Raw genomic sequence first — 26,234 nt, 5'->3', positions numbered from 1 at the left:
CGGCCTATTTGGATAATTGGTCAACCAAAACAAGTCCAGCTCATCCCAACGTGTTGTGTGCTAGTCATAATCAACGCTGAGTCACCAAACACAGTGGGTACATTTCATTAAGTGATTCTCTGACTTTACTGCCCGGCAGAAACTACTGAACACGTAATGCATGTTTCATCATTTCCCTGAAAGTATAAAGAAAAGAGCGGTGGACGGTGGGAATAAGGAATGAGATGGGATTGACACGACAATAAGACATGGAGAACGGGACGTACGCGTGTAGAATATGATTAAACTTAGCAAACACTAATCAACATTTCAAAATATAACAATTGTACAAGATCACAAGTACGAGTACTCCGTAGCTAACTCCCACGGCAACCAGAAACGTCACCGAAATTACATGATATCACAAAACAAGAGACGGACACCGACCGACCATGAAGAGTTCAACACGCACAAAAGTCGTGGCAAGTGCAAGGGTAGCCACAGCCGGCGGCAAGGTGCAAAGGGAATATGCGCTGCCGCTGATAGGATAGGTCTTGGTATCAGTACCGGTGCAGTGTGCTTTTCCTATAAGTAAGCAATGCCGCCTCCTCGGCTACGGACACAAGTCAGCACCAAGACAACCAACACATCAAACAGCAGAAACAGCAGCCCGAATCTCGTTGCCAAACTGAAGCAGACCAAGCTTTCTGTTGTCAAAATAGCTGGTTTTATCCAGTACTGCTTCATTTTCTCGGTTGATTCTTGTGGCCATGAGACAAAGCACTGATACTTGCTCCGATCACCGTAACATATCGCTTCTCCGTGTTTTCGGTCAGCTTCCTCTCCCCCTCGTGGCTTGTCAGTTCCCGTCTTTCCGTGTTCAGTATGGTACTACTCTTGTGCACTTGTAGCCAATCTCTTCCTACCCTGATGCTACTCTTGTTTCTTGTTTACAGGTCAAGGGAAAATGGTCCTCAAAAGGGTCTCCACTGGATAGCACCCATAATTGAAGCTTGCTATTTTCTCCTCTTCACTATTTCTGCATCGCATATCTCGCATCATTTTTACCACCATCTTATACGCCGTGTCCGTGTTCAGATAATTATAAGATCTCCGCTGCAATGCTCACGCACCATCCATCCAAGATCCTACCCATAAACGCCTCTTATCTGTTGTGTTGCTTCCTTATTTGTTGAATCAATAAAGTAGAGGAGGAGAAAGAGAAAAGGAAGAAGGAAAGGAAAAAATGTCAACCGGAGGACATTGCCAGCGTGCATCTGGGGTAAAAAAACCAGATCATGCTTTCTCTCTGCCTAATTGTTGTCTGCCTTGAAACCGTAATCCTGTCCCCAAGGAAGCAACCTGTAAGCCAAATCCTTCTTCCCTTCAATCTGGCCGCTGGGCACGCGCTGGCCATGGCGTCCATTTTTGTGCCCGGCAACAAGATGAAGAGCCTGGCTGCCAGGTTGAGTGTTATCTCTGCTTCGGTTTCTTTCATATTCGTGATGACCAGAGAGCTCGCCTGCAAAGTTCAAACATGCCACTATGCAAACGGAGCCTATCTCTTCACACGGTTTGGCTGCAGGAATCCTTATATTTGATCATATCTGCGACAAGACATCTGGTCCAGTTTCTTATATTGTGCAAAAGTGCAAGTGTGGTATTTTAAAGTGCTGTTGTGTTGTCATATCTTGTCCAGTATCTGTAGCTGTGAGGATTTAATAATACTATTTTACGAAAAAAAATGTGACATTCTTCTCTGCCGTACAACATACTCCCTCCGTCCCAAAATAAGTTGTACTAAGGTTAAAACACTTATTTTGGGACAGAGGGAGTATTTAATAATACTAAGTTACATGCTTTCGCAATAAGTTTCCACTAACAGGATCCTACTTCTACTCTGGAAAGTATGGAAGAATGTAAATACAATTAAAACAGTTGTAGATGTGAATACAATGAACCAAAATTCATACAACCAACAGGGCAAACCAGAAAAGCAATATTCAGCATATACATTATATTCAGAAAAAGGGAATACAACAGGTCTGAGCAAAATTGAATAGATTCTCGCCTCAGATTCTGTATTTGTATATATAAACTCAGGCAGCCTCCGGCATACTTTGAAATCCCAGAGTAAGCTCTGCATCAAGGAGTGACAACCAATGCCAGAAAATAACAACAATGATGTGATGCATGCTTTATTATTCACAACTAGCCAACCACCACTAAGATCTGTCTCAAGCACAGCCAAGTGCACTTATTTTTCTGACCAGCCACTACAAGCTTCAAAAGTCAACAAATAACAAAAGGAGAACAAAAATCTCGGAAGAAACAAGACCAAAGATATACCAGCTACAGCCTTATGATAACAACCAGATAATGAACTTTGCAGCTTATTCTGGCCACTCAGACTGATGACTGCTAGTTCATGAACTTACCCCATACAATGGAAGAACCAATCGGCTTTGCGCTACCTTGTGTCCCTGAATTTATCAAAGAATAAGAGGCTGTACAATTCTAATAAGCGTAGCTGTGGGCAAAATGAGTCGAGGATTCCTATCAAGGAACATCGCCAACATGTATTCTTACAGGCAAGGGTCTAGCAATCAGACCATCCATCACCCAGCCACAATTTGAACCATCATGCTTGACATGTCTAAACTCCCTCTGAACATAATCCAGTGATGCTTCAAGCCTTCCACCTGGTCTACACTCGGAGGCAACATTGAATGGTTTGAAACCCATATATTTCTCTAACCAGTACAGATAGTTAACATGGAATACAGATTTGAGCATGTCTTCTGGGGAAGATCCCTCTTTAAGAACAACCTACAAATGACAGGTAATATGTTAATTATTATAACAGAATCAAAGTTAGGAAATAGTTGCATCAAGATGAACTCACACAAAATTTCCCCTTGTAATCAGTAAGAAGGTATTGCTCATTTTTGTACAAGTCAAACAGTGCATATGCATCTTCCTTGTTCTCAATTATTTCACTAAGCTTAGAACCCAATTGTAACCGTCGATAGATTGTATCTGCAGCATCTTTTGCTTCTGCTGACAAAATCTCACTTTGCTGGCAAACAAATCAAAGAAACCAAAGATAGTGAGGAATGAAATTAAATGAAGCAGGAAATCATTCTTCGAATCAAACACCTACAATTAAACTACTTTACTATTCTCAATAAAAAGAACTGGTTAAGTAATTATAACTAACTCCAACAAGAAAAGCCACGATACTTGGACATGACCGAGCAAATGTAGACCATGCCTCCTAACTTTATTTTCTAAAAAAAAGGTCAGCGATGAATAGTAAGAAGTATTCTTGACTTACTTTAACTTGAGCACCCATGGATAAATTCGGAAAAAGTGGCTCCTTATCGTTAACCTCTTTGACTGAAGGAACTTGTCCACTTAATAAATATTCACTAAATACCAAACCTACAGAAAATAATAATTGAGCAAATGCTTAAAGAGTAAAGACATCCTTGAACAGTGTTGAATGCCAAAGAAAAACATTACACAGGCACGTGCTTGAGCTAAATGTATGCTAGCATGTTTGTTAGACATGTAAAAAGTAGGAGAAAACGCAATGTGCCATTAAATCTAAACCCAAAATGTGGGAGTAACAAAAAATAATGTTATCTATGGAAAGCATCATAAGAAATCATAATTAATTTTCTAACGCTAAAATTTATAGTAAATTCATCAAGAGGGCGAAATTTATACCTTAAAAATCTACATTTTCCTCCAACACTGGGTGTACACAAACCAAAAAATTAATATTCTTCATGAAAGATTCTCACCATACAATAGAGATAAGAATGTACTTCGTGTGTTATTTTCAAATTCAACCATCAATTGGACAGTCTCTGTTAAGCTGTTATCTCATTCTGAACATTTTATATTCCATATTTCAGAGAAGAGGTGATAAACTCAGCAGAGTAATTGCAAGCAATTCTACAAGACTAATTAGTGGATTTCCCAGCTCTTTGCATATCTTATAGACAAAAAATTCCAGCAAAAATATTTAATTGGGTTTTTATCATTTATGCCACTAGTTGTGTCCCACTACTCAGTTTTGCCACCAGGAGTTTCAACTGCTCAAACATGCCATCGCTCCGTTAGGCGCATGCTCAAAAGTGCCACTAGACACCATTACTGTTAGCTCAAATCCCGTTTACCATGTTATATGACCAAAATACCCATGAACTAACATGTCAGCTCTCCCTCTATCTCACTACGATAAAGTGTGGGTCCCACTCGATCCCCAACAGCATCCTTATTTTCCTCTAAAATTATTCGCTTGCTTACTCCTGACAAATGGGGCCCACACTTATCATTGTGAGATAGAGAATTAACATGTGGGTCTAGGGGTATTCTGGTCATATAACATGGTTAACAGGTTTGACTTGACAATAACAATGTTTAATGGCATTTTTGAGCAAACATCAAATGGAACAATGTCATTTTTTAGGTGTCTAATGGCATTTTCGAAGAAGCATCTCATGGAACGATGGCATTTTTTAGCAGTTGTAACTTCTAATGGCAAAACTGAGTAGTGGGACACAACTAGTGGCAGTAATGATAAAAACCCTATTTTATTGGGTCAGTTCCTCCTGGCTATGATCTTTGAACTTGTACCAAAGATCTATCCTGCTACAAATTTGCAGGCAGCTCTCCTGGATGTTCTTGAAATATAAATATATATTCTTGTATTTTTAGAAGTATTTTATATTTTAAAATAACTTCTCTTTTAAAATGTACTCAAGTCACATTGATGAAACAACATGTCTAAAAGGAGCAGCATCATGGTATATGTCAGGCAGTCATATTCCTATCATTTATCAACTTGTCAAGATTGGCCAGTTTATGCTGCCACTGCCGGCCCGAATTTTGGTTTTGTCTTCCTCTTCCATCAGAATCACTTACCTTGAAATTGACAAAATTGCATGAAATACGTTGTCGCAAATTAAATTTCAATATTTGCCAAAAATATGGACATTAAACTAACTGTGGATCTTTGCCTAGTTCAATTTAGTCCTGACATTTTTATCCATCACAAATATACTGATTTATCTACCTAACCATTTTAAGTTCTAGTCACAGAAAGATGTGCCATAGGAGGATTCAGGGCTAGGATGGCAGCAGAGGAGAAAGCAAACTTACTTGCACGGTAAGGATTCAGCGTCCTCAGCTGAATTGATTGATAAGACTTAAGGTTGCAATACATGTGAACTACAGTAACACCAGCAAATGAAATAAGAGCCAGTGGTACTGATGAGCCAATTTGGTTAGCTAACGCTATGCCAAGCATTATGCCAACAAACTTGCTAACCATTCCCTGCGCTTCACCCTTTGCAATGACCTAAAATATAACTCAATTGATTTCAGTCGCTCAGGTGAAAATATGAAGTGAGTCACAGATATTTCATTGAGTATTGACTACATTCTAGTATCTTAAGAGGTAAAGGTCACACGGGTAGTTCCTTTATAACATAAAAATGGCAGAAGTGCATCCAATAAAGAAAATAGTACTACCCAGTTGTACTGATGCCACTGCAAGGTGCGGTTGACAACTCTTTGCCATCCAAACAATATCAAAAATTATGCATGCGCACACCATACAATGTTGGATGTGAGCCCATGTTCCATCCGGCCCATAAGGCCCAGGCACGGTCCAGTGACCTAGAAGAGGAGCCAGACCATGTCTGGTCAGATGCACCGCTCCATACCAGAAACAACAGCACGAGGTGCGTTCCTCTCTCTCGCAACATGGTATCAGACAAGGCTGCAGGGACGGCGGCAGCGCCGGTGGTGTAGTCCGGCGAGAAGACAGGGTGAGCGGCTGGAGGCGAAGTGCAGCGAGGCGGCGCCGCCGGCTCAGGCGAGAAGAAGCTGCGGGAGCTTGCAGCAAGGAGGCGGCGGGTCTGGGCGCAGAGCTGATGCTGTGTGGTGCGTGCTACTCTGCTGCTTGCTGGAGTTGCTGTGTGTGCGTGCGTGTGCGCTGATTGTAGAAGAAAAATAGTGGGGAAGTGCTGCTGTTTGAGGAGAAGGAGGCTGCCACTGCTTGCTGCTGCTGCTGAACTGCTAGAGTTGGTGCTAGTTGAGAAGAAGATGGAGTGTGACTGGAGCTGCTGCTGCTGGGCTGCTGGAGTTGGTGGCTAGGTTCATGGTGCTAGCGCGCGTAGAAGAAAGGTTCTCACAGCTTAGTGGCTGCTGATTGCAGAGGAAGGAGACACAGCACTGGAGGTGGCACAGCTAGGAGAAGAAGAGGTGGAGGCAGTCATGGGGACTGAACTTACCACTGCTATAGAGAAACTTGCACAATTCATGGCTGTGAAGGCTGCTGAGGGGTCAACTCCTCCAGGTAGCAGAATTGTTGTGCCTCAAGCAGATCAGGGATTCAAGCTTGAGCTCATGCAAAATGATGTCAAGCTGAACGGTGTGAGCAGCTACCTGTCGAGGCAGACCTTGTTGATCTTGAAGACAAGGGGCCTGACAGGGTATGTTCTTGGAACAGCTGAAGAACTGGCTGACAAGGAGAGCTCAGAATGAAAGACGTGGAGTGTTACTGACTCCCTGATATTAGCCTGAATGTTAAACTCCCTGATTCCAGCGATTACAGTGTCTGTTGAGGCATTGCCGAATGCTTCTCCTGTGTGGAGCCTGCTGTCCATGAGGTATTCATTCCGGTAAGGGCAATTTGATGCCCATGTCTCAAATTGAAGACAAGATCCACGCTGTTCGTCGAGGTGACAGAAGCATGATAGTGTATGTGAACGAGCTGCAAATTTTTTGAGCAGATCTGAATCAGTGTGATCCCCTTGAGCTTCCACATGCAGAATCCATGGAAATTGCCAGGAATTGGGTTGGGCGTAAGCGTGTGATGCAATTTCTCAAAGGTCTAGATCAAGGTTTTGAGAGCAAACATGTGCTACTACAACAGCCGACGCTTGTGTCCCTTGATGAGGCCACTGCGATATCCCAAGAAGGGGTACGCCTGCAGTCGAGAAGAGGAGATGTCAATGAATCTGGGAAGTGTTATAATTGTCGTCAAACAGGGCATATCAGCCGTTTCTGCACTGGCCAAAAGAGGCAGAGGACGAGGATACAGTGGTGGCAGTAGCAGCGAGGTGGTCGGAATGGGAGTCGTGGTCGAAATGGGAGTGGCAATTCTTGGAATGCTCTCAAGGCAAATGTGGCTGCTTCAGCTGAAGGGAGGCAGCATGCAGGAGGACTGCTACCAACTATGCCAACTTTGTCGATACAAATGAAGGTAACATTGAACACGCATCAATAGCAGCCCATAAAATAAACTCGGAATGGGCGCTTGATTCTGGAGCATCACATCATGTTACTGGAGACTTTAATGAGTTTAAATCTTATGTTCCACACTCCCTCGCACATCAGAAAAACATTCACACAGCAGATGGCACAGCCCAGCCCATCGCAGGGTGTTGCACGTGCCAGCTTTTCTCATGAACTTAGTGTCCTTGAGTGCTTTGGTTGACCAAATTGATTGCCGAATAATAGTTGACAACTTGGTGTTCTTGATCCCCGACAGGTAAGTTCGTAAGCTAGTTGATACAACGGTGAGGAGAGGTGTTGATATCCTTTGTGTCCAAGAAACCAAATGGAGGGGACAGAAGGCGAAGGAGGTGGAGGATACCGGCTTCAAGCTGTGGTACACGGGGACGACTGTAAACGGAAATGGAGTAGGCATCTTGATCAACAAGAGCCTCAAGTACGAAGTGGTAGACGTCAAGAGTTGGATTATCTTGGTCAAGCTGGTAGTCGGGGACTTACTTCTCAATGTTATCAGCGCGTATGCCCTCAAGTATGGAGTGGTAGACGTCAAGAGTCAGATTATCTTGGTCAAGCTAGTAGTTGAGGACTTGGTTATCAATGTTATCAGTGCGTATGCCCCACAAGTAGGCCACAATGAGAACACCAAGAGGTAGCCTGGAGGACATGGTTAGGAGTGCACCTATTGGCCAGAAGCTCTTCATAGGAGGAGACCTCAATGCCACTTGGGTACATCTAACACAGGTTGGAGGGGTGCATAGGGGCTTTCGCTATGGTATCAGGAATCAAGAAGAGGATGTCTTAAGCTTTGCTCTGGCCTACAACATGATCGTAGGTAACACCCTCTTTAGAAAGGGAGAATCACATCTAGTGCCTTTTAGTAGTGGTCAACACTCTAGCCAGATTGATTTCATCCTCTTGAGAAGAGGAGATAGGCGTGCTTGCCTAGATTGTAAGGTGATAACTGGATAGTGTTGTCCCCCAGCATATGCTTGTGGTGGCTGATTTCTGCTTTCGGATTCGTATCCAGCGGGCCAAAGTCGCTAGAACGTAGTGGTGGAAGCTCAAGGGGGAGGTAGCTCAGGCGTTCAAAGAGGGCGTCATTAAGGAGTGCCCTTGGGAGGAAGGAGGTGATGTAGGCAATATGTGAATGAAGATGGCGACTTGCATTCGTAAGGTGGCCTCAGAGGAGTTTGGAGTGTCTAGGGGAAGTAGAAGCGAAGCTAAAGACACATGGTGGTGGAACGATGATGTCCAAAAGACTATTAAGGAGAAGAAAGATTTTCTCAGATGCATATACCTAGATAAGAGTGTAGACAACATAGAGAAGTACAAGGTGGCAAAAAAGGCCGCAAAGCAAGCTGTGAGTGAAGCAAGGGCTCGGGATATGAGGACCTCTACCAGCGCTTAGACACGAAGGAAGGCAAAAGGGACATCTATAAGATGGCCAAGATCCAAAAGAGGAAGACGAGGGATGTCGACCAAGTCAAATGCATCAAGGACGGAGCAAACCAACTCCTGGCGAAGGACGAGGAGATTAAGCATAGATGGCGGGAGTACTTTGACACGCTGTTCAATGGGGAGAATGAGAGCTCTACCATTGACTGGACGACTCCTTTGATGACAGCAGGCGTTTTGTGCGGCGGATTCAGGAATCTGAGGTCAAGGAGGCTTTAAAAAGGATGGAAGGGGGCAAGGCGATGGTCCTAATTGTATCCCCATTGAGGTGTGGAGAGGCCTCAGAGACATAGTGATAGTATGGCTAACTAAGCGTTTCAACCTCATTTTTTGGTGCAAACAAGATGCCAGAAGAATGAACACGGAGTATATTAGTACCAATATTCAAGAACAGGGGGGATGTTCAAAGTTGTACTAACTACTGTGGAATTAAGCTAATGAGCCATACAATGAAGCTATGAGAGAGAGATTGAGCAAAGCTTAAGAAGAATGACAAGCGTGAACAAAAGAATGTTTGGTTTCATGCCTGGGAGGTCGACCATGGAAGCCATTTTCTTGGTACGACAACTTATGAAAAGATACAAGGAGCAAAAGAAGGACCTGCATATGGTGTTCATTGACTTGGAGAAGACCTACGATAAGATAACACATAATGCCATGTTGTGGGCCTTGGAGAAACACAAAGTCCTAACAAAGTACATTACCCTCGTCAAGGACATGTACGATAATGTTGTGACAAATGTTCGAACAAGTGATGGCGACACTGATGTCTTCCCGATTAAAATACAACTGCACCAGGGGTCAGCTTTGAGCCCTTATCTTTTACTTTGGTGATGGATGAGGTCACAAGGGATATACACGGAGATATCCCATGGTGTATGCTCTTTGCGGATGATGTGGTGCTAGTCGATGATAGTCGGACGAGGGTTCATAGAAAGTTAGAGCTATGGAGACAAACCTTGGAATCAAAAGGTTTTAGTCTTAGTAGAACTAAAACCGAGTACGTGTGTTGCGGTTTCAGTACTACTAGGCACGAGAAGGAGGAGGTTAGCCTTGATGGGCAGGTGGTGCCTCAGAAGGACACCTTTCGATATTTGGGGTCAATGCTGCAGAAGGATGGGAATATCGATGAAGATGTAAACCATCGAACCAAAGCCGGATGGATGAAGTGGGGCCAAGCTTCTGGCGTTCTCTGTGACAAGAGAGTGCCACAAAAGCTAAAAGGCAGGTTCTATAGGACGGCTATTCGACCCGCAATGTTGTATGGCACTTAGTGATGGCCGACTAAAAGACGACATGCTCAACGGTTAGGTGTAGCGGAGATGCGCATGTTGAGATGGATGTGTGGCCACACAAGGAAGGACAGGGTCCGGAATGATGATATACAGGATAGAGTTGGGGTAGCACCGATTGAAGAGAAGCTTGTCCAACATCGCCTTAAATGGTTTGGGCATATTCAGCGCCGGCCTCCAGAAGCTCCAGTGCATAGCGGATGGCTAAAGCGTGCTGATGATGTCAAGAGAGGTCGGGGTAAACCGAACTTGACATGGGAGGAGTCCATAAAGAGAGATCTAAAGGACTGGAGTATCACCAAAGAACTAGCCGCCATGGACAGGAGTGCGTGGAAGCTTGCTATCCATGTGGCAGAACCATGTGTTGGTTGCGAGATCTTATGGGTTTCAGCTCTAGCCTACCCCAACTTGTTTGGGACTAAAGGCTTTGTTGTTGTTGTGTTCTTGATCCAGGAGAGATCGACAGGCAGGAGTCTTGGAAATGGAACGAGTCGTAGGGGGTTGTGGTACATGGACCGCAGCATGATGGACCAGGAGGGAATGCACATGCTAGCTGCAGTTGCTGGGGATAAGGAAACTAGAGCCCTGATCTATCATTGTAGGATGGGACATCTTTTGACAAAATGTATCAAGTATTTCCTGATGTAATGAGTGGTGTGGACAAGAGCAAGCTGCATTGTGATCCGTGTGAGTTTGTTAAATATACCAGAAACTCATATGTTGAATAAGGGGATCAGGAGCATATCTCCTTTTGTGTTAATCCACTCTGATGTATGGACATGTCCAGTGTTATCTGTTAGTGGTATGAAGTATATCGTTACGTTCATTGGTTGCCATTCTCGGATGACTTGGGTCTATCTTCTAAAACATAAAGATGAAGTGTTTCAGTGTTTCAAAGTTTTTTATGCACTTGTTCCAAGTCAATTTGATGTGAAAATTCAAGCACTCAGATCTGACAATGGCACTGGGTATGTTAACAAGGCCATTGGTGCCTCCATGCCGGACAAGGGCATCCTGCATCAAACATCTTGTCCGGACACACTTCAGAATGGGGTGGCAGAGAGGAAAATCGCCACCTATTGGAGGTGGCCCGAGCATTGATGTTCACCATGAATGTGCTCAAGTTCCTGTGGAGCGAAGCTGTCATGATGGCCACCTTCTTGATCAACCGCACACCATCCCGGTTGATAGGTATGAAATCACCGTGTGAGTTGATTTTCACCGAAAATAAATTCCCTATTCCTCCCAAGGTGTGTTTGGTTGCACTTGCTTTGTTCGTAATCATAGGCCATCAGTCAACAAATTGACAATCAAGTGTATCTTTATTGGGTATTCTTCAGGACAAAGAGGGTAAAATGTTGGAGTCCGTCTGAGAGGTGAACCTTTGTGAGCAAGGATGTTACTTTTCATGAATCGGAATCCTTATATGATGAGAAAAATGATCTCAGTGTCATGTTTCAAAAACTTGACCAATGTCTCCCTCCGGAGATTGGTCAAGAGGGGAGAGTGTAGAACACACATGCAGTTGCAACAGTCACCTTTAGTAACTCATGTGGATCCTGTGATACAAGCATCGACTTCCATCAGTGATGTGCAGGTTGGCACAACGGCAAAGAATGGTCGTGTGCCAAGGTGGACAGTGAAGCAAGAGGAGCAGCTAAAGGTGTATTCACGAAAGCATGCACCAGCTCAGATTGGTAGTGTGCCAAGGTGTCCACCAGAGCAACAGGAGCAGCTAAAGGTGTATTCACGGAAGCGAGGTGATGGTGTTGCACATCAAGGGGAGCAATTAGATCAGCCACTAAAGAACAACAGGGTAGTACTGACGTTCCTCTGACGGAGATCAGGCTGAAAGGTCAACTAAAGGGAAAATTGCTTTGAGGAGAACTACTCGAGCAACAGCAAGGATACCAGAGAAACGGTATGGGTTAGATGACAATGATATTGGAAATTATGTTTCCTATGAAGCATTATCTCCAGCCCACAAAGCATTTGTTGCTTCTTTCCAATCTCTGTCAATTCTGACTGACTGGAAGAAAGCAAAGGAGGACTCAAAGTCACGGGTGGCCATGGTGGAAGAGCTGGAGGCTGTGTGTATGAACAAGACATGGGTACTAACACCCCTTCCAACAGGAAAGAAGGCAGTCAGCTGCAAGTGGGTATACACTGTGAAGCAGAATGCAAAAGGAAAGGTTGAAAGGTACAAAGCAAGGCTTGTGGCGAGGGGGTACAGGCAGACATACAGCATTGACTACCTAATTAGTAAATGAGTGTTAGTTGAGACATTAAAAGAGTGTTAATTAGATAGGTATCATCATGAGTGTTAGTTGAGACAGTAATTAGCAAATGCTGAGTAACATATATCAGTGCTTGCACCCTTTAAAGGAGTTTGAGATACTAGATTTAGGGAAATAGGCTATAGATGATAGAGAAGACTTCTGGGGAGAGAAAACTGATTATATTTTCATTTCATAAGTTAAAGTGCGTAGGTTTCCCTAGGCGTGGCTTCACTTATCCCGTATGATTCAAACTCTTTGTCTCACAATCCAATATGGACAAAGTAAGAAACCAACTTGAGATGAGATCCTGAACCTAACTCAAATCCTAAAAGATGCTTTTCTAAGCAACAAAATATATCAAATGTAAAATGAACCAAGAGATAACAGGCATCCTGTGCTACGTAACACTTTTGCGGGCCAATTGCTATGGCACTGTGAGGCATCAGCTTACATACGATAATCTAATGGTCTGAGGACTGATACATTAAGAGAAACATTTACATAGACAAGTCAAAACAAGTGTTCGGTGAAAATTGTTCAGAAAAAAAAAGGATATGGACTTCACCTCAGCAAAGTTTCTCTGGACAGCAAAGCCAGCAAAGAAACAACTTCTTGTGGCAGCCTACACACAAAAATGGTAGAAGCTGTTTATCAAAAGAGGGTTTCTAGAACTAAATTAATAACATCGGCTTATTAGGAAATAATACATAGTACTCCCTCCGTCCCAAAATTCTTGTCTTAGATTTGTCTAAATACGGATGTATCTAGTTACGTTTTAGTGTTAGATACATCCGTATCTAGACAAATCTGGGACAAGAATTTTGGGACGGAGGGAGTATGTTATATAGTATATAACACTGCACAATAATTATTTGTTTCACTTAATTTGACCACACAGATAAATGGCTAGTAAATACTTCAATCATATAATTTGATATGCAATTCGGCACTATTATAAACGGAAGTAACTTGTTCAGGATGCCAAGTTTGAGACATATGAATAGGAACAGTAGTAGTAATATCATGTAATGCTGGGTATGCTTATTTTCTATACCACGTCCTTTGACTACCTCCAGTGCCACTTATGACTCTGGGAGGTAGAGCAACACACACCATTCAAGAGTAACAAGTGCGTTAATGAAGAGGGATAATGCAGTCTCTTCTACATGTGTCCTGGTCCGCATGCAAATCAGGAATAGAGGGAATATTACTTTTTTTTTAAACGTGAAAATCACATTTCAGTATAGCAGAAGGCTAGAATTGACCCGCATACTGTTGTAAAAATTAGACTGTTCATGTAGTATGGGAAATATGAAATATAATGTATAAGTTGCCAGAGGGAATGCTTGTTCAAAGCATGTGAAATCAGTTGTTTATTTACATGTGCATACTGGATCTAGAGAGATATTTGTGTAGTCTTAGTTTGTGATAAAAGTTAATAGCATGTTCTAGACTGTAAAATTTATTCGGTCACCACTTTTATAAGCAGTTGTGTTCACGGATCCAGATTGAATTGGATGGAGAAAATAGGGTGATGGTTTACCCAGTGCAATGCACAGGTTAGGAACATTGTAACTCTGATAATCCGATAACCCATACCAGAAGTAACAGTCCTGAGTCCTGACCTGTATTAGAGCAGCTGCCGATCGGCCAGCTCCAGCGGCTGCGCCAATGGGAACAAACAGGTGAGGAAATACCGGAGTCAAAATCTCCAGCCCATAAGCTGTGTTCTCCAGAAGATCTGCAAACAGCCGCCATCCCTTCGGGTTCACATCAAAATGTCGCCCAAATTTCGACAAGAGTATCTTGCTCAAGTAACCAAGCCCATCTTTCAGCACCCAATTCACTGCAGCGGCCGTCGGGATCGCTCCTTTACCCAAACCAACTGCGTACAGCAACGCCTGCGGAGTACAGTTCACCCGATAGAAATGCTAAATTTTACCTGGCGGACTGAGAATTGCACATACATAATTAACACACGCGTTTACGAACGATACCTGCGTAGAGAGCACGCCGCTGATCTGGCTAGCAACACCTTGCACGCCCCGCCACAGCGAGTAGTGCAGATAGTCGCTGCTCACGCTGTGCGGGTATCCATCAGGTAGCAGCAACTGAAGAGCAACATCAGTGCACCGCCGCCATGACCGTTCGAGTTGCCTCCGCAGTGCGGCCAAATTAGCAGGGCCAGCCCCCGTCTTTTCCATCCCCTCTTCTTGCTTCCGCTTATCGTCTCCCGCAACGAGGTATGAGGTTCCGGTCGGGTTGGGTACGAGCAGCGTACGCGCACTGCCCCTCACCTCCCAAACGCTACCGCCGTCGCCGCCGGTTGCTCCGAGGGCATCGGCGAGGGCGGATGGGATGGAAGCGAAGGCGTCCGACTGGAGGAGCAGGAACAGGAGGAAGAGCTCGGGGTGGAGGGACTGAAGCCACCGTCGCCACCCGTCTCCGGGCTTGTCGGGAGGGTCTCCTCTCCCGCCTTGCCACCAACCCCCTCCTCCTCCTCCTCCGCCACCCCCATCCCCACCGGGGAAATTGCCATCCCCGAATCCGCCGGAAGCGGAGGTCGCGAGTGGCGGAAGGCAGAGATTGGCGGTGAGGCGCGGGAGGTGGCGGAAGCGGCTAGCGGTGGTGGGGCGCGAGGATGGTGGGATGGCGGCGACGACACGAGGAGGCGGGGGGAGAGGGGAGGTGAGGAGGAGGATGAGAGATTGAGACGAGGACATCAAGGAGGAATGGTTTGGTGAGAGGCGGGGTTGGGACGACGGGACGGAGGTGTCTAGGAGGGACCAGAGAGGCGGCCGGCGCCGGCGGCTTGGAGTTTTCAAGTATAGCATGGATGGGGAGGGTATCAGGTTCAGCTGCGGAAATTGGGCTGGACTATGCACAAGGGCCGAACAGGCCTATAATGGTGGGGAAACATGCCTAAGAGTTATAGAAGTTAGAGTTGCCTTCTCTTTCAAAAAAAAAGTTAGGGCATCTCCGATGCTGGCCCGCAAATTGGCACCGGCATCTGTCCGCGGACACCGGTCCAGACCGCGGATACTAATGCGGGAGCCGACCATCAAACGTTGTTCGTATACATCCGGCCCCAATTTCTTTTACCATCCGCGCGCCCAGATAGCCGCATATATAGTCTAGAATATTTTAAATGTTCAAATGTAGCAGTAGTTCTAATTTAAATAAGTTTGAATATTGCACTCCAACATTGATGTCCCCTTTAACCGTCACCCACAGATGCTCAATCAGATATCCCTTCACTTGCTCGTGAGTTGCTCAATGTCGTATTTGTTGATGCATTTGAACAAACTTTTCAAATATGGCCGATTCTGGTTATGAAGGGATTACCCATGTTCTCAATCCAAGATCTGCGGCAGCATCCCTACCCTCATCCTCCACGATCATATTGTGCATGATTACACAACACGCCATCACCTCCCACAAGGTCTCTGGATTTGTTTAGCACGTCCACGAACAATTGCAAAACGTGCCTCCAGAACTACAAAAGCACTCTCAACATCCTTTCTTCCTGCTTCTTGTCTTTGGGCAAAGTGAGACTTTTTCTGGCCAACTGAGTTAAAGATGGTGTCCATAAAGGTAGCCTATGGAGGATAGATACCGTCGACCAGATAGTTGCCCATGTTGTACACATGCCCATTGACAATATAGTGGCAAGGAGGAGTTTTTCCTTCAGTCAGCCTAGCAAATAATGGTGATCATTGCAGCACATTGATGTCATTGTGAGACCCGTGCATACGAAAGAAAGCGTGTCAAATCCAAATATCATGTGATACAACTGCTTCAAGAATGATGATGGACTTCTTAACATGCCCCTCATATTGTTGAAAATTATGCCCTAGAGGTAATAATATTGTATTATTTTATTTTCACATTGATAATTAAGAGTTCATATTCCATATTATAACTGGTATGATCCTGGAATGTGCAATTTAGTGAAAAACTCATATGCACGTGTGGAATGACAAATGGTATAATAAGATTCCTAATCTCGCCTCTAAAACTAGCTCAAATGCTATTGGTGATCATGTTTTTCGGATCTTAGGATGTCTTTAAGTGTAACGATAGTCCTAAAACAACATTGAGAGTATGATGTTATAAGAACGATCATATTGAATCAACCCAAACTTGTTTGTTATACTTTGAGATAATATCGTGTGAAATCAATTGTTATAACACGGAGTGTTTGAAGGAGATATGCCCTAGAGGCAATAATAAAGTTATTATTTATTTCCTTATATCATGATAAATGTTTATTATTCATGCTAGAATGGTATTAACCGGAAACATAATACTTGTGTGAATACATAGACAAACAGAGTGTCACTAGTATGCATCTACTTGACTAGCTCGTTGATCAAAGATGGTTATGTTTCCTAGCCATAGACATGAGTTGTCATTTGATTAACGGGATCACATCATTAGGAGAATGATGTGATTGACTTGACCCATTCCGTTAGCTTAGCACTTGATCGTTTAGTATTCTGCTATTGCTTTCTTCATGACTTATACATGTTCCTATGACTATGAGATTATGCAACTCCCGTTTACCGGAGGAACACTTTGTGTGCTACCAAACGTCACAACGTAACTGGGTGATTATAAAGGTGCTCTACAGGTGTCTCCAAAGGTACTTGTTGGGTTGGCGTATTTCGAGATTAGGATTTGTCACTCCGATTGTCGGAGAGGTATCTCTGGGCCAACTCGGTAATGCACATCACTATAAGCCTTGCAAGCATAGTGACTAATGAGTTAGTTGCGGGATGATGCGTTACAGAACGAGTAAAGAGACTTGCCGGTAACGAGATTGAACTAGGTATTGAGATACCGACGATCGAATCTCGGGCAAGTAACATACTGATGACAAAGGGAAGAACGTATGTTGTTATGCGGTTTGACCGATAAAGATCTTCGTAGAATATGTGGGAGCCAATATGAGCATCCAGGTTCCGCTATTGGTTATTGACCGGAGACGTGTCTCGGTCATGTCTACATAGTTCTCGAACCCGTAGGGTCCGCACGCTTAAAGTTCGATGACGATTGTATTATGAGTTTTTGTGTTTTGATGTACCGAAGGTAGTTCGGAGTCCCGCATGTGATCACGGACATGACGAGGAGTCTCGAAATGGTCGAGACGTAAAGATCAATATATTGGATGACTATGTTCGTGTAACGCCCACGATGCGGCTATATCTCCCACGTGTCGAGGCACGACTTAGAGGCATAACCGCATTGTGGTTTTGTCGCAAGAAGGGTCATCTTCACACAATCCCATGTAATGAACAAGAATGGGATAAAGAGTTGGCTTACAATCGCCACTTCACACAATACATAAATATAATTCATACATCATCCAAAATACACACATAGACCGACTACGGTCAAGATCCAAATGAAAATAAGATAACCCCAAATGCTAGATCCCCGATCGTCCCAACTGGGCTCCACTACTGATCATCAGGAAAAGACACATAGTAACGACCACGTTCCTCGTCGAACTCCCACTTGAGATCGATCCCATCATCTGCACTGGCATCGTCGGCACCTGCAACTGTTTTGGTAGAATCTGTGAGTCACGAAGACTCAGCAATCTCACACCCGCGAGATCAAGACTATTTAAGCTTATCGGAAAGGATGGTGAAATGAGGTGGAGCTGCAGCAGGCACTAAGCATATATGGTGGCTAACAAACGCAAATGAGAGCGAGGAGAGAAGCAACGGAACGGTCGTTATCTAGTAATGACCAAGAAGTGATCCTGAACTCCTACTTACGTCATTCATAACTCAAACCGTGTTCACTTCCCGGACTCCGCCGAGAAGAGACCATCACGGCTACACACACGGTTGATGTATTTTAGTTGGGTCAAGTGACAAGTTCTCTACAACCGGATATTAACAAATTCCCATCTGCCGCATAACCGCGGGCACGGCTTTCGAAAGATAATACCCTGCAGGGGTGTCCCAACTTAGCCCATCATAAGCTCTCACGGTCAACGAAGGATAAACCTTCTCCCAGGAAGACCCGATCAGTCTCGGAATCCCGGTTTACAAGACATTTCGACAATGGTAAAACAAGACCAGCAAAGCCGCCCGAATGTGCCGACAAATCCCGATAGGAGCTGCACATATCTCGTTCTCAGGGCACACCGGATGAACACTACGTACAACTAAAACCAATCATCGAGTTTCCCCAAGGTGGCGCTGCAAGTGGCTCTAGTTTGGACCAGCACTAAGAGGAACACTGGCCCGGGGGTTTAAATAAAGATGACCCTCGGGCTCGCGAAAACCCGGGGGAAAGGCTTAGGTGGAAAATGGTAAAACCAAGGTTGGGCCTTGCTGGAGGAGTTTTATTCAAGGCGAACTGTCAAGGGGGTCCCATAAATCACCCGACCGCGTAAGGAACGCAAACTCAAGGAACATAATGCCGGTAAGACAGAAACTAGGGCGGCAAGAGTGGAACAAAACACCTGGCATAAGGCCGAGCCTCCCACCCTTTACCAAATATATAGATGCATTAATTAAATAAGAGATATTGTGATATCCCAACATATCCATGTTCCAACATGGAACAAACTTCAACTTCACCTGCAACTAGCAACACTATAAGAATGGCTGAGCAAAAGCGGTAACATAGCCAAACAACGGTTTGCTAGGAAAGGGTGGTTAGAGGCTGACATGGCAATATGGGAGGCATGATATAGCAAGTGGTAGGTAGCGCAGCATGGCAATAGAGCGACAACTAGCAAAGCAAAGATAGAAGTGATTTCGAGGGTATGGTCATCTTGCCTGCAAGGTTCTCAGAGTTGTCGAAAGCTTGATCCTTGTAAGTGTACTCAACAGGTTCCTCGTTCACGAACTCGTCTCCCGGCTCTACCCACAACAAGAACATAAGCAACGGAACCACAATCAATCACGAGAAATGCAACAAGCAACATGATGCAATACATGAATGATATGCAAGATATGATATGCGATGCATATGCGTGCTCCGAAAGAAAAATGATGAACACGGCAGTAACTTGGCAAACCAAGCATGCCACTGGAAAGATGATATGATTTCGGTCGAAATCGATATAAAGATCACCGGAAACGGATGCACGGTTTGCAAAAGGCAAGCAAAACAAGAATGACACGAATCTGCGATTAACAGCATGATAGCACTTAAAATGCAACAAGTAACAATGCTACAACACTCCAACATAGCAACAAAGCATATGGCAGTAATCTACAGGAGACGCTTGACAAAAGATGAACACTGAGCTACGGCTAGATCACAACATAACAAGCTCAAACAAGCATGGCAAAAGTGCAAAAGATAACAGGTTCACAGACTTAGTGAAATTACTGGACATGGCAGAAATCAGCATCAGGTAGCAATGTTCAGAGCATGAAAACAACATGCTACAGGAATTTAACATGGCAAAACAAGGTGTCGTGGAGTTGTCACGGCAGATGTCCTCGAGCTAGGACTTAGTCGTGGAGCCATCGCAACTAGGAAGCTGGGAGGGGTTATGCGGGACAAGGAACACGAAGGTTTATACTGGTTCGGCCCCTTACGGTGAAGGTAAAAGCCTACGTCCAGTTTGAGGTGTTATTGATTAGGGTTACGATCACCAGGGAGCTAAATAGCTATCCCGGCTCTCGATGAGATTGTTGTCGCCCTTAAACCGCTGCCGGGTCGTCCCTTTATATAGGGAGGCTGACGCCCAGCAGCCCTTAGAGTCCCGGCTGGCTCATAAGAGTGTCCGGCTCGGACTCTAAACAATACTTGCCTTATACTACAAGTCTACTATAATAATGATTGTAACTACAGGCCCTAAGCCATATCCGGGTCTCAGCCCATCTCTGGCCCATCATCTTGAAACTTGGCTCCGGGCTTCTGGCAATGACCATCCGAGAGTAACCCGGCCCCTCCTGGCGGGTGACTCTAAGGTCTATATCCTCAACATTAGGCCCCAGATTGACTTGAGCCGGCTCGTGTCAATCTTCAACTCTGCCGACAGAGAAAATCTCCGGCTTACCATTCATGTGAAGGCCATAACCCGGAGTGACGTCATCCTCTGGACTCCGGATAATCCGCCGTGACGTCATCCTCCATTAAGTCCGTTTTTTACTCCGCCAGATCCGCAACGGATCTTTGCTTTTACTGTCTTTCCGAAAATCGAGGCGTCGTGAGGGGGAGATAACCACGCCGTGGTCTCCTTGAATCTCGCGCCCACTTATGACTTCGCCTTATAAATAGGCCGGCCCAACGTGCTCTTCTTACGCTCCCTTTCTTCCTCCTCGCGCCGTCGCTCCTCTGCCCGAGCTCGTGCTCCGCCGCCGTCGTCTCGCCTCCGACCTTCGTCAACCTTGGCCGCTGCATCACCCTGACCCGGACCAGACAAACGGCGGCGACTCCCGCACCTCTTCAGCTCCGGTAAGTTCTCACCACCCCGTAGAGTAGATCTACAGTAGGGTTCCTCCAGTTCTTCATAGTTCGTTGCGGCCTGCGGTAGTTTTGTTTTTTACCACCCTTCTCTTGATCTTAACTCTGCGTAGAACCACTGCGGTAGATGTTTGAGATCCATTTCACCTGCAAGAAGCCCTCCTTTTACTGCATAAGAACCGTGTTCAACCTCAAGAACTTCTCCTGCCTCTGTTTTTTAGGTCTAGAAAATTTTCATTTCACCCGACCATTTTGATCCAAAAAAGTTACTGCAATATGTGAAACCTGTTTTACCACACTTAGTAAAAACTGCAGCCCTTGAATCTTGGCGGCTTATATCTCCGGTTTAAAGAAAACATGCGCCATAGAACTTTTCCGGTTTAAAGAGAACTATGCTCTGTAGAATCCTCCGGCTTAACTCTGGTAAAACCGTAGATAACCAAATTACTTTGAATCCCCCTGCGGCTTAAATAACCCACCGTATCTGAATATATATCATTAGTCCCCTTCATAAGCCGCCATCTTAGTTTGAATGATAATCTCCGGCTTACAATTAACCCGGACACTTTTCTCTTTATCATAGACCACCAACCTTCACCATGCCTCCCAAGGCTCCCATCACTTGCAACTGGATGAGATCCAACGTCACTGACGAGACCCTGGCCAACTTCGTTAAGTCCGGATATCTGCCCAAGAAGGAAGTGATGTCCTACCGTGCCCCTGATCCGTCAGAAGAAAGACCACAGCCGAGGGACGGGGAGGTAGTGATCTTTGCGGACCATATGAGCCGGGGCTTCGCACCGCCCGGCTCAAAATTCTTCCGGGACGTGCTCAACTTCTTTGACCTTCGGCCTCAGGATATAGGACCCAACTCCGTATCCAACATCTGCAACTTCCAAGTCTTTTGTGAAGTGTATCTTGGAGAAGAGCCGAGTCTGCTGCTCTTCAGAGAGCTGTTTTATTTAAACCGCCAAAATGAGTGTGCCAACGGGCCAAGTCTGGAATTAGGCGGCATCTCCATCCAGCGGCGTAGGGACTGTCTGTTCCCTTACGCAGAGCCGCCGAGCCACCCTAAGGACTGGAATATGACTTGGTTCTACTGCCAAGATACGTCCCCGGCTGATGAGAACCCGCTGCCCGGCTTTCGCCCAACGCGCCTAGAGCCGACTCATCCGCTATCCGACAAACTGACTGCCGCGGAACGCCAGCCTCTGCTTCCAACGATCAATAAGATCAAGGCCCTGCTAGGCAACGGTCTGAACGGAATTGACCTGGTCCGGGTCTGGATCTCATGGCGGGTGATCCCATTGAGCCGCCGCCCCGGCTTAATGTGTGAGTACACCGGGCGAAAGGATGACCCGCAGAGGCACAGTCGCAATGATCTTCCAGAAGACGTTGCAGAGGAAGAGACCAAGGCTCTTCTAAACGAGAGCTTGGCAGACTGCGGAAGAACCGGGCTAGCCCCCTTCTGCAAGACCAATCCAGCCCCAGCGGTAAGCCGCTGACTTTAACCTTTATCTTCGTCTGCATATAACCTTCAACTGAACCGTTTTAAGAATCAATCATTGTATCTCTCAGGCTGATGATAAATTCTGGCGGGTCAAATATGACCATGAGGCGGCCAAGAAAGGCCCGGAAAGCAAAGAAAGCCGCCAAGAAAGCCGCCCCTCGCAAAAAGGGAAGCAGACCCACTGCTTCGGAGCTACTGCAATTAAGCGACAGCTCCGAGTCAGAGGTAATCCTTAAACCTTTAAAGTCTTGCCATATTTGTTGTTTGTTGCTGTCCGCCTTATCAACATTTGCTCATTGACAGGATGACACCGGCGCCAGTAACCCGGTGGTTGAAGAGGTAATGTCACTTTCCTCCGACTCGGAGCCTTTGCCACAGCTGAAAGTCCGAAGAGTAACCCGGAAAGTAAGCTTTTCACATCCATTAGCTCATCAAGACCCTCAATTTCTTTTGAAGCAGCAGGTTCACGAAAGTCGGCGTCACACCCGGGCCCGCAAAGACACCGACCTCTCCGCCGGGTTACCCGACGCAACCAGGAAGCGTCGCACTGAGGTTTTTTCTCACCTGTACCCCTTTCATCCGTTGGCGGGTGTTATCCGTCAGCCACTCAACTCTTCTGACTCCAATTATCAGGAGACCTCCCCCTCTTCGGGTGACTCCATGCAGTCAAGTCTGCCGGCCTTCAAGACTGCACCCGGGTAATAACAATCTCCTTACATTATCTGTCTGTACTTACTCTTTGTATGCCTAACACTTCTGCCTTTTCAGTGCCCAGGCAAAGCTCACCAAAAGAGCAAAGAAGACCAGGTCAGCCGGAGTGCCAGACTTGCCTGAGCCGGAGGCGACGGCTCAAGAGCCGCCAGCTGCCTCCGCCCCCGAGGCCACCATTCCCATGGACACGGCGCCTGAAGCCCCTGCCCCGACTACCAAGACAACGACCGAAGCGTCGGTTAACCCGGAGGCCTCCGGCTCAGCCCCACCAGCTGACGACCCGGACGTGGTAATTACCCGGACGGAGTATGTTGAGCCGGGGAGACCGACCGTGCTGGCCAAATGCTCCGCGAAGGGGGAGTTGCTGCAGCCCCACCGGGTGAATCTGGACCTCTCCAGCTACACCGACTTGAGCATTGGAGAGCTCGTCTCTGGCTACATCAGCCAAGTTCACAAGAGCCGGGACGCCGAGATCGCCATGGTCAACCAGATCCAACAAAAATCTGAGGTATCCTTCTGCTGTCTTCTTACTTTCTGCATAGTGACCCTTGTCATGCTAGCCCCCAAGTCGACGACTTATACTTGAATATGTTATAGACTTAGGTCCCGGCTTACTCAACTGAGCCGGCAGTACGTAGATAGATACGTTCAATATGCATTAGCCCCCAAGTGCCAAGTGTCTTTGCTTGGAAAGCGCTTGGGACTTATAGAATGACTGTTAATAACCCGGAAATATATGCAGGCTGTTGGCAAGAAATTAGAGTCGGACCTTGCGGATCTCAAGAGCCGGCTGAAGACACAGGAGATGGAGACCCGGAAGGCAAACGCCAAGTTTGTCTCCAGCATCGCCGCTCAAGAGAAGCTGAAGACCGAATTTGATGCTGAGCGGAAGGCCTGGGCTGAGGAGAAGGCCGCACTGGTGACCCGGGCGGAATAGGCGGAGAAGGCGCTCTCTGAGAAAACCGCCGAGCTCTCCGGCCTAAAGCGCCAGGTTTCCCAAATGGTAGCCGCCATCTTCGGTAAGTCGCCTCACCGGCTTTCATCCATGTTAGAATGTTTACATCTCCTGATTCATCCTTGTCACCGGCTTATCTGATGTTGTTAAACAGGTCCCAGAAGCGCCAACCTTAACCAGAGCGTGGTCACCAAGTTAAAGGCCGTGTACACCCTGGTGGAACAGCTCTACACCGGGTCACAGCGTGCCTTAGCTGTGGTGGCCCTATCCAACGAGGTGCCAACTCATCTGGCCGAAGTCCTGCGCCGGCTCGCAGTTCTGCCGCAGCGGATCCAGGAGCTACGACGAGCATCCGCGAGAGCCGGAGCAATCGCCGCGCTGAGCCGGGCCAAAGCATTCCTGCCGGAGCTAGACCCGGCAGACATCGCCCTGGGTTACCCAAGCCTGAAGGAAGACGGCTCAGCCTTCGACCAGAGGGATTTCGCGGCGTGTGTGAAGGCTGTACGCCCGGTGGCCACCATCATCGGGAATGACACCGACTTAACCAAGTATCAGCCGGGGTACAATGCGGAGAATCAGAGGATTCCAACCCCTCGCTATGAAGCTCTCAATCTGATTCCTCCGGCTCGTCAGCACACCTTCGCCCCGGAGATTGACCCGGCCGGGTTAATTGACGAAGAAGCCCAGTTCGAAGCTCTCAGCGGCATCGACTGGAAGTCGTCAACCTTCGAGGTCTTGGGATCAGCCGGAGCAGAAGACAGGAACGAGCCGGGGACTTCAACTCAGCAGGCATCATAAAGCGGCTGGCGGTTCACCGAACAACGCTCCATCCTTGAGACTTGATGAATTTTGTAATAGAATAGGTGCAACAATTTATCTCTGCCGTGCCATCGTGCACGTAATGAATGCTGAAATCCCTTGAAGTTATCCTTTTGGTGTTCCTCCGGGTCATAATTATCCCTTTGTCCTTCTCAACCTTAAAAGGTGCCTTTAAGTATCTGCATAGAAAGGCAAATCACAAGTCTCAAGGCGGCTTACCACCCTGAGAATCAGGTGTTTAAGATGGATAACCCGGAATATGAATCAAAAAAGACCGGTCCTTAGTTATACTCTGAACATAGCCGTGATAACACACTTAACGGCCTGTAAGCATACTTCCGGATTAAATAACCCGGGTAGCACGGTTGGTATCTTAACTCTAATTTACTTGCCTTGATGACATCCATGATGTTCAACTAACAAGATAAACCAAAATTAAACCGGCAAGTGAGACCCGGCCATGCACACTTTGTCATAATCAGAGTAAACTTGTGATAAATCAGAACTTAGGGGCTTCCAGTTCGAATACGACCAAAGACCCGGCCCCAAAGGGGTTAAGCCAAGATTCGGATACGATCATATAGCCCCAGTGGGTGTGGCGATGCCAATCAAGAGGGTACCGACAGCTATGTTCTCTTTGGTTCGAATACGACCCATGTTTGAACAGGAAGCCCCCAAGTGATTCTTAAAATTGTTTAACGACGCTGATTCGAATACGATCCACGTCGGTTCTCAGAGGGGTTAAACTGTGATTCAAATATGACCAAAGTTAACTTCCCAATGAGCTCGGCACTTTGCCAATCAAGTGGGTATCGACAGCTATGTTCTCTTTGGTTCGAATACGACCCATGTTTGAACAGGAAGCCCCCAAGTGACCTTACTGCTTACGGCTAGACTCGAATACGATCATAAGCCGGATCCTCCTTTAAATCAGCATGTAAAAAATAACACACGCATAATTGGAGGAGAAAAAAGGACAGAGGTCCTGCTTTATTGCTTATCATAATATATACATGTCTGAGATAAATATGTACACCACGAGAGCCGGTAGCTCAAGTGTAGTAAGGCCGAAGCTGAGCTATATTCCACGGCCGACGGGTCTCCTCCTCAGATTTACGCGAATCTTTATGTTCCCGAATATCAATGAGGTAATATGACCCGTTGTGCAAGTTCTTACTGACCACAAAGGGCCCTTCCCAAGGTGGGGATAACTTGTGTGCATCTGTTTGATCCTGGATGAGCCGGAGCACAAGGTCGCCTTCCTGGAAGACCCGGGATTTGACCCGGCGGCTATGATAACGGCGCAGGTCTTGTTGGTAAATCGCTGAACGGGCTGCTGCCACATCACGCTGTTCGTCCAACAAGTCCAGAGCATCTTGGCGCGCCTGTTCATTATCCGTCTCAACATAAGCCGCCACACGAGGTGAATCGTGACGGATGTCGCTGGGGAGGACTGCTTCTGCTCCATAAACCATGAA

General features: G+C 46.1%; 1 protein-coding gene across 1 annotated transcript; it reads right to left on the bottom strand.

Annotated features, from left to right (window-relative positions):
- Window positions 1–1,972: 1,972 nt before the first annotated feature.
- On the bottom strand, window positions 1,973–15,192 carry LOC123053023 (protein root UVB sensitive 1, chloroplastic). Its single transcript, XM_044476399.1, has 7 exons — window positions 14,317–15,192; window positions 13,945–14,220; window positions 12,885–12,941; window positions 5,152–5,350; window positions 3,317–3,423; window positions 2,885–3,058; window positions 1,973–2,808 (listed from the first exon to the last, which is right to left on the bottom strand). Exons 1-7 carry the CDS (start codon window positions 15,151–15,153, stop codon window positions 2,539–2,541), a joined length of 1,920 nt encoding a protein of 639 aa, XP_044332334.1. The 5' UTR covers window positions 15,154–15,192; the 3' UTR covers window positions 1,973–2,538.
- Between the last annotated feature and the right edge of the window lie 11,042 nt (window positions 15,193–26,234).

This window comes from Triticum aestivum, chromosome 2D (genome assembly GCF_018294505.1).
Source record: "Triticum aestivum cultivar Chinese Spring chromosome 2D, IWGSC CS RefSeq v2.1, whole genome shotgun sequence".
In the NCBI taxonomy this organism is placed as follows: Eukaryota; Viridiplantae; Streptophyta; class Magnoliopsida; order Poales; family Poaceae; genus Triticum; species Triticum aestivum.
This window is presented reverse-complemented; position numbering and strand designations above follow the sequence as displayed.